General features: G+C 41.5%; 1 protein-coding gene across 2 annotated transcripts in view; it reads right to left on the bottom strand.

Moving 5' to 3' along the window:
• LCMT1 (leucine carboxyl methyltransferase 1) overlaps positions 1 to 15,000 on the bottom strand; it is a 96,737-nt gene extending 81,737 nt beyond the window's left edge. The window contains exon 1 of one of the 2 annotated variants that reach the window (XM_053556554.1): positions 14,776 to 15,000. In XM_053556554.1, the coding sequence (XP_053412529.1) occupies positions 14,776 to 14,888 (113 nt within the window). In that variant the 5' untranslated portion in view covers positions 14,889 to 15,000. The remainder of the gene's footprint in view (positions 1 to 14,775) is intronic. The other variant, XM_053556555.1, reaches the window with a different exon arrangement.
• Between the last annotated feature and the right edge of the window lie 200 nt (positions 15,001 to 15,200).

A 15,200-nucleotide genomic window follows, 5' to 3' on the forward strand; every position in this document is an offset into this window, starting at 1 on the left:
GGTCTAATCCCACCAGCAGCTATAAGTACAGCAGCAGTGAGACTGCAAACTGGAAAGGCCTTACCTGTGAGCTGTTTTGGTGTTTCTGGACTTGGCACTCAGTTGAACTACCTTGGGAGAACTTGAGCAAGAGTGCGGAGAACTTTAAGCATTGTCTAGGGCCCCAGACTGAGCCACTGAGCCAGACGGAGCTAATAGTGTTCGGTTGTGGGCCCCGCAGAGCCATTGTGGGAGAAGTGACACAGCAAGCTCCACCCTCAGGGTTGCAGAGCAAGGATTGGGCGGGAGCGAGTAATCTAGTGACTGGCAGCCTAAAGGCGGGGACTGAAACACCTTAAAGCTTTAGCCCTCAGGGGCATACAGTGAGACAGCTTTTGACACACTGGGTAAGTGGATAGCCACTTCAGGAGTGATCCCAGTGACAGGTGCTGCGAAAGCTTCTGCTTAGCCAAGGTTAGCAGTTTAAAGTGCCTTTTAAGCTGGCTTAAGAGAGATTTAGGCCCTCCACCCTGTGAGGTTTGAGAAATCAGCAGAGGCCTCCAGTCTCCATCTCATACAGTTGTACCAGCATTGTGATTAACATCTCATACCCCAGAAGATTATCTGTTGCCCAGACAATATCCAGCAAGATATATATACTGCTTTGTTTTTGGTTTTGTTTTTTACTTTTTTTTTTATTTCAACATTTTCCCTATAGATTTTTCTTTTTTTTTCTCTTCCTTTTCTTCATTTTTCTAGTTTAATACAATTTTTTCCATTGTTGCCCTTTTGCAACAATTAGAACTTCATTTTTGCTAGTGTTTCTACCCCTATTATTTGGTGTCTGCAGACATCTCTAATGAAACTTTCCAAGCAAGAAGACAATGGTCATCTATCTTTAATCTGCTTAAACAGAATAATTTCCAGCCTAGAATTCTATATCCTGCTAAGCTAAGCTTTAAAATTGATGTAGAAATCAAATCATTTACTGATATACAAACACTGAGGAAATTCGCCACAAGACCAGCTCTATAGGAAATGTTTTAACCTGTTCTGCACACTGACCATCACCATGGATCAGCAGCAAAGTAAGAACTCAGAAATTAAAGGACAGAAGCTAACTTCCACACTGATGCAAAAGATAAAACTAAGCAATGGACTCGCACAAAGTAAGAAGAATAGAACACTACCACACTTATCAATTATCTCAATAAATGTCAATGGCTTGAATTCCCCACTGAAGAGACATAGATTGGCTGACTGGACCAAAAAACACAAGCCATCCATTTGCTGTCTGCAGGAAACACACATAGCTTCAAAAGACAAATTAAAACTCTGAGTTAAGGGTCATAAGACAAATTTTCAGGCAAATGGAATTTATAAGAAAAGAGGAGCTGCAATCTTATTTTCAGATATATGTGGATTTAAAGCAGCTAAAGTCAAAAAAGACAAAGATGGTCACTTTATATTGATCAAGGGAAAAATACAACAAGATGACGTTTCAATTCTAAATATTTATGCACCCAATTTAAATGCTCCCAGATTTTTGAAACAGACTTTACTCAGTCTGGGCAATATGATAGCCTATAATACTATAATACAGGGGACTTTAACACTCCTCTTACAGAGCTGGACAGATTCTCTAAACAGAAATTAAACAAAGATATAAGGGACTTAAATGAGACCCTAGAAATGTGCTTTATAGATGGATATAGAACATTCCATCCCAAAGATAAAGAATATACATTCTTCTCACCGCCCCATGGAACATTCTCCAAAATTGATCATATCCTAGGACACAAAACAAACCTCAACAGAATCAAAAGAATTGAAATTTTACCTTGTATCTTCTCAGACCACAAGGCACTAAAGGTGGAACTAAACTCCAACACAAAGGCATGGAAATTAACCTTATGCTGAAAGACAGCTAGGTGCAGGAAGAAATAAAACAGGAAATCATTAACTTCCTTGAGCACAACAACAATGAAGACACAAGCTACCAAAACCTGTGGGATACTGCAATTGCAACCACCACAAAAATAAACAAATGAGACTTAATTAAACTGAAAAGCTTCTGTACAGCTAAGGAGACAACGACCAAAGCAAATTGACAACCTACACAATGGGAAAGGATATTTGCATATTTTGAATCAGACAAAAGCTTGATAACTAGGATCTACAGAGAACTCAAATTAATCCACATGAAAAAAACTAACAATCTCATATATCAATGGGCAAGAGACATGAATAGAATCTTCTCTAAAGAAGACAGACGAATGGCTAAAAAACATATGAAAAAATGTTCATCATCCCTATCTATTAGAGAAATGCAAATCAAAACCACCCTGAGATAGCGAGAATGGCCCACGTCACAAAATCTCAAAACTGCAGATACTGGCATGGATGTAGATAGAAGGGAACACTCTTACACAGCTGGTGGGACTGCAAACTACTACAACCTTTTTGGAAGGGAGTATGGAGAACCCTCAAAGAACTCAAGCTAGACCTCCCATTTGATCCTGCAATCCCATTACTGGGCATCTACCCAGAAGGAAAAAAAATCCTTTGATCACAAGGACACTTGAGCTGGACTATTTACTACAACTCAATTTACAATCGCCAAAATGTAGAAACAGCCTAAATGCCCACCAACCCAGGAATGGATTAACAAGCTGTGGTGTATGTACACCATGGAATACTATTCAGCCATTAAAAAAAATGGAGGCTTTACAGCCTTTGTATTAACCTGGATGGAAGTGGAACACATTATTCTTGGTAAAGCATCACAAGAATGGAGAAGCATGACTCCTATGTATTCAATTGTGATATGAGAACAATTAATGACAGTTAATGACACAGTGGGGATGGGGAAAGGGGAGAGCAAAGAGAGAGAGGAGGGAGGAGTGGGAAAAGATAGAGCAGAGAGAGGGAAGGAGCAAGGGGGTGGGGTCTTGGTGTGCACCACACCTTTTGGGGGCAAGACATGATTATAAGAGGGTTTTTACCTAAGAAATGCAATCAGTATAACCTGGTTTCTTGTACCCTCAATGAATCCCCAAACATAAATGAAAAAAAAAAAAAAAAAAAAATAGGGGCGGTGCCTGTGGCTCAAAGGGGTAGGGCGCTGGCCTCCATATGCCAGAGATGGCGGGTTCAAATCCAGCCCCGGCCAAAAATTGCAAATAAATAAATAAATAAATAAAAGACATTCTAGCAGGAAAAAAAAAATTTCATGTATGCAATTTTAGCTGCATACTGCTTGTGGTCTTTAAGATATTTTACCACCTCCAACTTTCATTTTATTGTAGTTCTACATCTTTTACTTTCATTTTTATTTTCCATTTCCCGCTGGTTTTATTCCTGGTTTATAAATGGAAGACAGGAAGCAAAGTCTTATAGGCAAGCGATTCTGTACCTAAAGATATCTTGGATTTGTTTCCCTTCCTACGAGGTCTGCCACTTTCCTACATAGATCTCCCATAACTGGAGTGCAGAATCAACTACAAAACTGAGCCTCAATAGCTAGAAAGACTCACAGACTACAACTCCAGCCCACAGTAGACTATGGGTGCTGCCTTTTGGCTTCATCTAACATCTACTTACTTAACAACAATTAACACAATCTAAAATTGGTTTCTGTTATAAGCAGTCACTGAATATCAGGCATAAGCCTAATTAGAAAGGGATGACAGGAGGGCGAAATGTACAGGGGAATCCAATTACAAAGTTCCCCTGGATCAGTGTCCCGTATCTAACATAACACCCATATAGTGATTTGTGTTCTACCTATAAAATTTTTGCTCACCAAAGGTTACAAAGATAATTTCCTATGTTTTCATATAGAAGCTTTATGATTTTTGCTTTTATGTGTAGGTTTATAATCCATTACTAATTAACTGGGGCATACAGCATGAGATGGGCGTCGAGGTCCCCCTATACATCCAAGTCATCTAGAATTTTTAGTTAAGACTTTCGTTTCCTCCAATGAATTGACTTACCCACTCTGGAAAACAATCAACTTATAGTACACACACAAGTCTATTTCTGGACTGTCTCAATGATCTATTTGTATATCTCTACGTCAAGACCACAAAGTTTTGATTACTATAGGTTTATAGTAAGTCTTTAACATTAAGTAGCATAAAAAATTACCAGCATAGGGCAGTGCCTGTGGGTCACAGGAGTAGGGCGCTGGCCCCATATGCAAGAGGTGGCGGGTTCAAACCCAGCCCCGGCCAAAAACTGCAAAAAAAAAAAAAAAAAAAATTACCAGCATATGTTCTCCAACTGTGTTTTTCTTTTGAAGATTTTTGTGGCCATTCTAAATCCTTAGGATTTCTGTACATATTTTAGAATTAACTTACTATTTTCTTCAAAAACAGACACACAAGATTTTGACAAGGATTGCATTGACTCTAGCGATCAATTTAGGAAGAATAAAAATCTTAATAACATCAAGTCTTCTAATGTATGAACTAAGTATACTTCCCATTTAAGTCTTCTTTAATTTCACTCAGCAGTATTTTGTAGTCTTCTTTGTAAAAGTGTTTCATGTCTTTCATTAGATTTAGTCACAGTTGCTTTTGATACTTTTTTTATTTGAGACAGAGTCTCACTCTGTTGCCTTGGATAGAGTGCTGTGGCATCACAGCTCACAGCAACCTCAAACTCAGGCTCAAGTGATCCTGTTCCCTCAGCCTCAAGTAGCTGGGACTACAGGCAGCTGCCACAACACCCTGCTAGTTTTTTTCCTATTTTCAGTAGAGACAGGATCTTGCAGACAGGATCCTGCTCTTGCTCATGCTGGTCTCCAACTCCCGAGCTCAAGCAATCCACCTGCTTCCCAGAGTGCTAGGATTACAGGTGTGAGCTACCATGCATGGCATTTTGATACTATTTTAAATATTTTAAGATTTCATTTTCCTATACACGTACATACATTTACAATATATCTTATAGAATAAAAAATTCTTATGCAGAATATATAGTGAATTCCAACAAATCAAAAACAACAATATCAATGAGAATGGGCAAAAGGCTCAGTTCACAAAAGATGAAAGAGTATAGCCAATAAGCATGACTGAATTCTTCTGCTCATTTCATCCTCCTATAACTGCTGTTCCCTTTCCACTTATGCTTTACTCAATATTCAGTGACTGCTTTTACACAATAGATTGATTTTAGATATTAATCCTTGAAAAGTAAGCAGATGATAGATGAAGCCAAAAGGCAACACCCATAGTCTGCTGTGGTGGGAAACAAATCCAGGGTGTCTTTAGGTATAGAGTCTCTTATCCTTAAGACTTTGCTTCCTGCCTTCCATTTACAAACCAATGGAAGTACAGACCATTGAATAGTTGCTATAAAGACAACTGGCTAATGATTTGGGAAAAAATTAACACTACAACACTACAACCTTATAACCTCATTCAAGATAAATGAATGATCTAACCATAAAGGCCAAAACCACAAAAGTACTAAAAGAAAAAGTTGTAATAACTGGAAGTGGTCTAAGAATTGGCCAAAACCCACACACCATAAAGGTAAGATTGTTGGGTTTTGCATCATAAAGATTTACAACTTCTGAATTATGGAATGCAGTGAACAAGTTAAAACAAAGAAACAAGCATCAGTTTGACAGAAAGCACTGCAATAACTGCAAAGGTAAAGGATTACTATGTCTGAAATAGAGTTCTTACAAATCAATAATGAAAATACAAATAACGAAAGACAAACAGCCCAATAGGAAACGATATGAAGAGCGTTCACATAAAAAACGCTCTTGAGCCAACAAAACTGAGATCAAACGTGCTCAGCCTCCTATGCAATAATAAACAGTGGAGACCCCAGAGAATGGAAGGGGGTGGATGATGAGAAATTACTTACTGGATACAATGTACATTATTTGGGTTATGGATAACCTAAAATTACTGACTTCCCCACTACATGATCTACCTATGTAACAAAAGTCCACTTGTACCCCATACATACATACAAAAAAAGATGCTCAGCCTCACCAGCAATTATAAAATACAAATTACAGAGAGCTTATTTTCCACTTGCCAGTTGGTAAATAATTGAAAAGACTGAGAATATTCAACAGCAAGCAACTCATTCACCAGAGGTAGGAAGGGAAACTCATCAATACTTTCTTCTGAGGACCATTTTGCAAATTCTCTGAAATCTACTTCATAGGAAAACGCAAACATGCAAAAATGCTTGTCACAGCACTATTTAGATGACAAAACCAGAGCCACCTAAATGACCTAAAAGGATGGCAAAATAAAATACAACTAAAAGGATGGCAAAATAAAATACAACTATGCTATGGAACACTGTGCAGCCACTAAAAAGAAAGAGGCAGATCTATGTGAATGGCATGTCCAATAATTTCATTTTAGGCCAGCAGAGACAAAAGTTCACTTTTGCCAAAAAAAATTAAGATTTTAAGGGGAAAAAAAGAATGTGAGATTGATACACTAGATCTAAGATTATCACCCCTGCTAGATATTTTCTAAAATTTGATTTGCTCCTTTAAAAAAAAAAAAAGAAAACCAAAAAAACCCCATGATTAATTTTACTCTATTGATGGGCAAGTTACATAGCTAATTTATTTTCAATAGAATGTTCTAGCTGGAAAATGACACATCATCTCAAGGGATGGAAAGTAACACCTGTCTTGAAAATACTTTACATCAAAATCTCTCTGAAACAAAACTAGGAAGATATGATTGGTGTGCTGGGCCGAAGTCCTTAGTAAAAGCTTTTCAAGATGTGGCTCTGCTTATGTGTCAAAAAGGAAATATTTCGATGCATTAGAGAAATCAGATTAACTTCTGTAATTTTCATAATGAAATTTCAACCTCATAAGCCCTGGTCTGGTTTCTAGAACACATAGACCACTCAAGACAAGTAATACAAAACCAAAATTCTAAGATCTCATCAGGAAATACCATCTTGAACATTTACATTCAGTTTCTAGAAAGTTACTTCATTAGCCATCTGACAAATAATTATTTGTGCACATGGCCCAAAGACAGACACCATTTCTGCTTGGTATCCAATGCATACCAACAGGAGACATAAACATTACCAAGGGTGTCCAACCATTTCCCCCTCTGACACACAGGAAGAAAAAGAGTCTTGGGCCACACATTAAATAAGCAAACACTAATGAAAGCTGATTAGCAAAAAAGGTCTGTGCATACTTTTCAGAACATCCACTACCACAGATAAGCAAAAAAAGTCCTCACAAAATCATCAGGCAGCCCACAGGACACAGATTGGACACCCCTGCATTAAACCATGAATTTCTGAATTATAACCAATCTGATCATGACAAAGGAGACTCACAGGTTGTCACAAGAACATTAAACAGAGGCTAGATCTCAGAGAGACTTCCTGGAGGGAGCCCCATCTCAGCTAAGCCAAAAACCTTAAAGTTACACCCTAGTATCACTCTATACCCACTGTCAGAACCTCCTAGCAGCTCTACTTTGATCAACAATGCACACAGGATCTGATGGATTCTCAGAAACTCCTCTGCCACCATCCTGATCCAAGAAAGCACCAATCTCTCTCATGTGGGACATGTCCAAAGCCACACTACATGATTTCCCTGCTTCCATCCTTGCCCCCTACAGTCTATTCTTAGCAGAGAAGGCTGAAGTGACCCTGACCAAACCCAAGTAGGTCACCTGCAACATCTGTCCACACTGCCTCCCAGATTCCACCCCTGCTCTTCCCTCTCACTCATCTTGCCCTTGTTGCTCCTAGAACTGGCCAGCTCCTGCCCAAGGGCCTTTCTAAGCTGTTATCTCTGCCAGGGAGACTGTTTCCCCAGATACCCACAGAGCTCAGGGATCACTCCCCAGCCTCTGAAAGTCTTTACTCTGCGCTGGCCTCCTTAGGCCTTCCCTGGCCACCAAATTTCAAATGACAACTCCTCCCAGCGTATCTACTGCATCCACCACCATCTGACATTTGTTTCCTGGTGGCTTCCCTCACTGAATTCAACACTGTGTAAGAGCTCCAGTTTCTTTCTTTTGTTCACTTCTGGGTCTGCTATGATAAGGTGAGCACTCAATAAAAAATGATAATGACTTCCAACTAATGCCAGAGGACACATTCCAGGTAGAAAGAACAGCATGTTCAAAGTCCCCAAGGAGGGAAGGACAGAACACCTGTGAGAGACTGAAAGGATAGCACAAAGGAGGAAGAGTGATATGAAGTGAGCTGGGGGAAGGTGGGCAGTGCAGGCAGGGCTCTGGAGACCACAGAAGGGACATCAACCTTCTCACCAGAAGGAAACCATTAAGCATGATCAAATGGGCATTATACACACCTCTGGCTTCGCTGTGAGACAGAGAGAGGGAAGTAACAGTGAGTAGGGGAGCTTAGTTGGGAGACTAAGTGCCATAGCTCAGATCACAAATGACCCTGGCTTGGACTGAGATGGCATAAGAGCAGAGGTGAAGGAAAGAAAGAAGATTCCTGAAATGGTAGTGGATTAAATCCACAGGTCTGGCTGATTATAAAATAATGGGGAAAAGCAATTCCAAGGTGATACTCACCTGTTTGTACCTGTGAACCTAACTGACAAGGGACCTATTCACTGACACAGGGAGGAGGGAAGCAGCAGAGAGGAGAGTATGGGAAGGTGATCTCTAGTACAGTTGAAGGAATAGTGAATTTGAGATAATTCTGAGACATCCAACTGGAAATTCCCAGTTGGCAGTCAAATATCAGGTGACCAGATCATGAACAGGTACAGTATGCCATGCAACCAAGTGCAGTTTTATCTGGTAGCTGATAGGAAACTGAAAGGTTTTGTTTGTTTGTTTGTTTGTTTGTTTTTGAGACAGAGCCTCAGCCTCAAGCTGTGGCCCTAGGTAGAGTACCATGCACCACAGCTCACAGCAACCTCCAACTCCTGGGCTCAAGAGATTCTCCTGCCTCCACCTCCCAAGTAGCTGGTACTACAGGCACCCACCACAACACCCAGCTATTTTTTGGTTGCAGCCATCATTGTTGGTTGGCGGGCCCAGGCTGGATTCGAACCTGCAAGCTCAGGTGTATGTGGCTGGCGCCGTAGCCGCTTGAGCCACAGGCACCAAGCCAGAAACTGAAAGATTTTAAGTAACGAGATAAGATTTGCGATTATGAAAAACCAGCCTAGATAGCAGGTAACACAATCCGAAAGTGTTACAGTAGATTATGTGAGCAGCCAGAGTCCAAGCAAAAGCTGTGGACATAGGAAAGAAGAGAACATTTCCCTTCTCCTGCACAGCTACTGGGGATTTCTCTAAAATACAGACCCAGATCATGTCAGCTCTCTCAGTTAAAATCCTTCAAGGGTGGGTGCAGAGGCTCACACAAGGTGGGAGGATTGCTTAAGTCAGGAATTCAAGACCATCCTGAACAAGAGCAAGACTCTGTCTGTACAAAACACAGAAAAATTAGCTGGGAATGGTAGTGGGAGCCTGTGGTCCCAGGTACTTGGGAGACTGAGGCAGGAGGATCACTTGAGCCCAGAAATTAGAGGTTGCAGTGAGCTAGGATCACACCACTGCATTCAAGCTGGGGCAAAAGCACAAGACTATCTCAAAAAATAAATAAATAAAAATTTAAAATCCTTCAGGATGAAACCTACACTCCTTGGGACCTTCCATGATTTATTCTCTCACAATCTCTAATTCTCTCTTGCCACCCTCTCCCCATCCTTTATCAAGTTCCCCTAACACACCGTTCTGCTACAGCCTGTATGCCTCTACTCATGCAGAGAAAAGCAGCCCTGACCTCTGTGAGCCGGCCTAGTAAGCAAGGCCTTAATGTTGTTGGAAGCTGGCTGGTACACCCACAAAGACCATGTTATTCTCCTGTTAGACATAAATGAACACCAATTCAGGGGCCCTGTGCAAAAGCAATGATGAGAGACGATATAAGATTACTTGGTAATTTTGTCTAAGCACAGACAAAAGGCCACTGTGAAAAATCACAAAATGTAGAACATCTGAGTGACCACACCTTACACATTACAGTTTTAGCCCTACTGTAGCCAAACATCCTTCTAGAAAAGACTAATTGGGCTACGTGATGACAGAACTGTCCCCACCTCCTATCAGCATTCAGTCCAGAGCAAATCACTGCTCCACTGGACCTTCTTTCACATCACCCAGTCAAAACCCAAATCTAAAAGGTCTAAGACCCTTTTTCTGACATATGAGTTTGCCCTCATTGCCAAAGTACTAATCCAATTTGTACGACCACAGATGTGTTTCTGGTGCTCTTTACTGGGAGACACTGACGACTGTAATAGGAGGAAAGGATAGTTAAGCTTCTGAGAGGGAAGTGAATGGAATTTCTATATGAAGACTTCCACTTGCTATGGTAAGCAACAGGTGATACTATCTTGAGAATAAAAGAGGAGTGAGGTAAATCAAAGGTCTGATTAAAGTAGAAAATTCTTGAATTAAGTATTCTGGGAAATGGGACAGTGAGTTGACCAGAAAAACATACTAGAATTGCCAGGCTCTATTAAGGGCAAAGGTGAATTTGGGTGACATGAATTCACGGCAAGTACCAAGCTAGCCTGCTGTGTGATTTCTACCATCAGTATTCAAAGTCAAAATGGATAATTTGATTCAACCAGGGTTTTGGGTTTACTTTGACCAAACACCAAGGGAGATAAAGGAACTGCCAAGAGGATTGCTAAGTGATGGTCTATCAACTTTAAGATCAACTGAGAAAGAACAGAAGAGACGGAGTGGGACACATGAGGCGGTGTGACTGTATTTGATCCCGTTTTGCTTTTTTTACTTCAAATTAAGATATGTGCAGTATGCATAGCAATTTGTTCATAGTTTGTTTGTTTTTTTTAACTATAGTCCAACGGTCTGAGGGACAGTGAATTGGCCCCCTGTTTAAAAAGTCTGAGGATGCCTGATCTAAAGGATATAGAAAACCATGGAGGTCCCCCCACCAAAAAAAAGACAGATGTAGTGGAAATAATCAACCAAGCAGCCGGGAAAGACAAAGTTGGGTCGAAGAATATTGCATTGCTTCTCCGTGAGGCAGTGTAGCATTGGGATGGAAAATCAGTATATCATGGTGGGAACAAGCGACAGAAACAGTTAAGAAGAGGTAATCATTACAAACAAAGCATTCAAGAAAGTGACTGTGTGTAGGATGCATCCTCCACATGGACACTGAAGCCATCAAGGATGACATCAAGAACTGAAGTAGAGAGGAAAACACTGAACCAGGCACCCGAGTCTTCAATGAATTAGGTGAAAAACCAGAAGGTGGACAACAGCAGGGAGGAGTCACGCAGCTGGGCACAACAGATCTCAAAGAAACAGGATAGGGAACAGCTGGGAGAGCACAAATCTCAAGCGCCCCCCCCCCCCAATCCTAAATATGCAGGCTACAGAGAACAGAGGCATCACTGGAGAAGGCCTCAAAAAAAGGATAGCCCTGTGTTCAGGCTTAAGACCAAGGGAGGGAATGGGGAGGAGAGGGTGAGAAAATAGACGCGTGTGGATTAAGGAGTGGTGATTTCAGAGGACACAGTGAAGGTCTGGTGAGAGGGCTGGGTCACAGGGAAACAGAAAAGGGAAAACTGACTTGGGGGCATAGCATGAGGGACATAATCAGGAGAGAGGGTGGCAGAGTTAGCTACCATGGTAAGTAATGAGTAGGCAGAAACCTAACACAGTAGAACCTCCATAGCTCCACCTCTCTACACTGACCACCTCAAGTTGACCTAATTTTCACAGATCAGACATGCACCACATGTACACATCAGTACAAGAGGCCTAGTTCCTTGTGTTGACCACCTCTGTATGTTGACCAGTTTGTTACAGTCCCTTGGGTGGTCAACTTACAGAGGTTCTACTGCATATCCATTTAAAAAGTTCTAAATGGAAGGTCGGGAGAGATGGCCCATGCCTGCAATCCTAGCACTCTGGGAGGCTGAAGCGAGTGGATGGCCTGAGCTCACGAGTTCGAGATCAGCCTGAGCTAGAGTAAAACCTCGTCCCTAAAACTAGCTGGGCATTGTGGTGGGTGCCTGTAGGCCCAGCTACTTGGGAGGCTGAGGCGAGACAATCACTTAAGCCCAAGAGTTTGAGGTTGCTGTGAGCTGTGACGCCACAGCACTCTACTTAGGGTGACAGAGTGAGACTGTCTCCAAAAAAAAAAAATTCTGATAGAAGTTCATAGTGGTGATGTTCGTGATAATAGCTGATGAAAATGGGGTGGTCAGACAGTAACTATCAATTTTGAGCACCTACTATATGCCAAACACTGTAAGCACTTAACACTTAATCTTCACAACAACCAGCAGGCAGATAACAGCCTCCTGATCCCCAGGACTCTGAACTAAGGAGGAAGCAAACTCAAACAGAAGTAACAGAACTGTAGGTGCCTGGGGAGGCTTTTATTTATTTTATTTTTCAAAAAGTAAATTAATTTCAGGTTAAGTGAGGTACAAATAACCAGGTCCAAATATTTAATTTTGTTAGGTAGAGTCCCTCTTGCGGTTACATCCCACACACAAAAGGTGTGCCAAAATTGACTGGCTTTTTAAATGTTATTTTAGGGATTTTATGGCTTTAACTCAGAGTAGCAGGAACCAGCCTGACCTGCAGCAACTACATATTCAGCAACTTCAACCAAATAATACTCAGACTGGAGGGAAATCAAAATTAGTAATAATAATTTACTGAAACCTTCACTTTGTGCCAGACACTACTGGTTTGAATCAATTATCTCATTTGATCCTCATATTCAAAAGGTAGTTACGCTTGCCCAAGATTCACACAGGGATCCTTATTTAATATAGTGGCTTTTGGACAAAATTAAACGTTTATTACAGTGCAGATGCAGATCACAATACCACAAAACCCAAAAGACGTTTAACTTCTCACTATCATATCTCACAATCTCAATGCATGTTTTTTTACAGGAGCAAAAACCCAGTACAAAAACCTTTTATGAAATCACAGATGGAAATATCTGTGGACTTTATTATCCAGGAGATTGCCCCCAGATAATTCTGATTCATGAATCTAGAGGGGGGTTCTGAACATCTACATATTTTTTTATACCCCTACCAGCTATGCTGATGTGTAGTTCAGCATGGAGACTACTGCTTTGCATTCTTTGCAGTTCCAAACCCAACCTTCTTTTGCTGTGTTGAGATGTTTATACACCCACAGGACTATGGGAAACTGAGGCAGAGAACACTTGAAATTACAAGACTATTCAACAGAGTGTCAAGGAAATACATATCTACTTATACTACTCCTCTGTACTTTTCTTAGGAGGCTGAACTATTTTATAACCAACTTCCCTTTAAATTGCAAAAAAAGATTACCAATAAATTTAAATCAACCTAACACTACTGTGCTACTGAGAATTCTATTTCTCTCCAATAATTTTAGTGGTACTTTAGATTTGCTCAGTAAATAGCCAATGCGGGAAAAATTTCTAATTCAGCAACGCTATAGATTTCAGTTGTCAATAGCAACTGAAACCTGAAGAAAAGCTTCACTTGGGACTGTGCTAAGCTTTTAATATTGACATATTTATTTACTTAATCAAACACCACAAACATCGAACATATGCCACACTGCTGTAAGTCCTCTACTAATATTAAGTATTAATTAATGTTAAAATCTTCACAAACACCTACAAAGTGGGTGTTATCACCCCCATTTTCAGATGAGGAAAATGAGGCACCGAATGGTTTTGTAACTTGCCCAATTATACACAACTGGTAAGGGAAAATGTGACCATATAGCTTCAGAGTCGATGCTCTGAATGACTATGCTTAGTTTCCAAGAACCTACAAACAGAGCAAGGCTTACCGTAAAACTTTGGTTTTCCTTGCTCTACAATTCCTACATGGTACAGGCCTACTTCTCCAACCTGGAAGGCATTCCTTCAGCTAATCTATACCTCTATTTTCTTAAGGTTTCGTTCCCAGCCTAAACATCACTGTCTAAATTATAAACTCTTTTCCCTGGCTGTACTTCTCAGCGCTCAACAGACAATTGTAATTATACATTTCATAGGTCATTTGTTCCTCCTCTTTTTCTCAACATTTGTGACTTCCAGTGTGTCTGACATGTCTGTCCTGCTTATCTTCTATATCCATCATGGAATCCCCCACCAAACAGTCCAAAATAAGGAACTGAAATAAAGTAAACTCCCAATAGTGTTTGTTTTATGAATACATAGATGACACTCAATTCTTTTGTTTTCTCTTTTTCTCTGTCATATAACTGTGCTGGCACACCACCTAATAGTGGAGGCAGTAGGCTACCGGCTCTGCAACTAAATATAATGCGGTCCTGGGACAAGTCATTTCCCCCTCAACGGCCTGAGTTCCAAGAGTACAACTGAGATCAAGACAACCCCCAACACAATGTAACCTACAAAGGAGATTACCTCCACTACTTCTCTACCCCCTACCGCATTATCAAAGCTGAAGTCATTGTTCGTTTTACGTGCGTCTTTCCAGAGATTTGGCTGAAAAGGCCAAATCCACGTCTGCCTGGCTCAGGGCTTGCCTCCCACTCACGGTACCCCAGGCTGCAACGGCACCATGCCTGGCTAAACCCCAGGAGCTCAGAAATTATCAGATAAATAAATGGCAAAAGCCAAGAGAGGATCGCGCAGAGTACCGCATCTGTTGTGGCCTCCAAGCATATTCTTCACGCAGAGGGCCCGCCTCCCAAATAGGCCTTCACGTCGCAGGCGCCAGCCCCTGACCCCGCGCCCAGCGCGCACCTCTTGCACAGAGAAGCATCTTCACAGGTGCCGCGCACGCCCTCGTCGTCCGCGTCGCTGCTCGCGGTGGAAGAACAGGGCGGGAAAGGGGGCTCCCTCAGGCTAGCCGCCATGGGGGGTGGAAGTTTGGGGGTGACGTGCCGACCAAAAACATGAAGCAGAGGTTTACAGACGGTGGGGCCAGGAACGAACCTCAAAGGAGCAGGCTCCACCCGCTCAGCTGGCGCGACGCAATGACGCCAAACACGACCCAGAAGCCTTCGCGCTCATTGGCTCTTCTGTCCTTAACGCTCATTGGGCAATTACTCCGCCCGCGCAGGAGCCGATGGGGCGACTATTTGGCGCGGTCCGCAAAGTCCGAAATTTCCCCAAGGGTGGGGGCGGGAAGACGCACGAGGAAAAACGCACTGCTTTCTGGGAAGTGT

Source organism: Nycticebus coucang, chromosome 12, assembly GCF_027406575.1.
Source record: "Nycticebus coucang isolate mNycCou1 chromosome 12, mNycCou1.pri, whole genome shotgun sequence".
Taxonomy (NCBI): domain Eukaryota; kingdom Metazoa; phylum Chordata; class Mammalia; order Primates; family Lorisidae; genus Nycticebus; species Nycticebus coucang.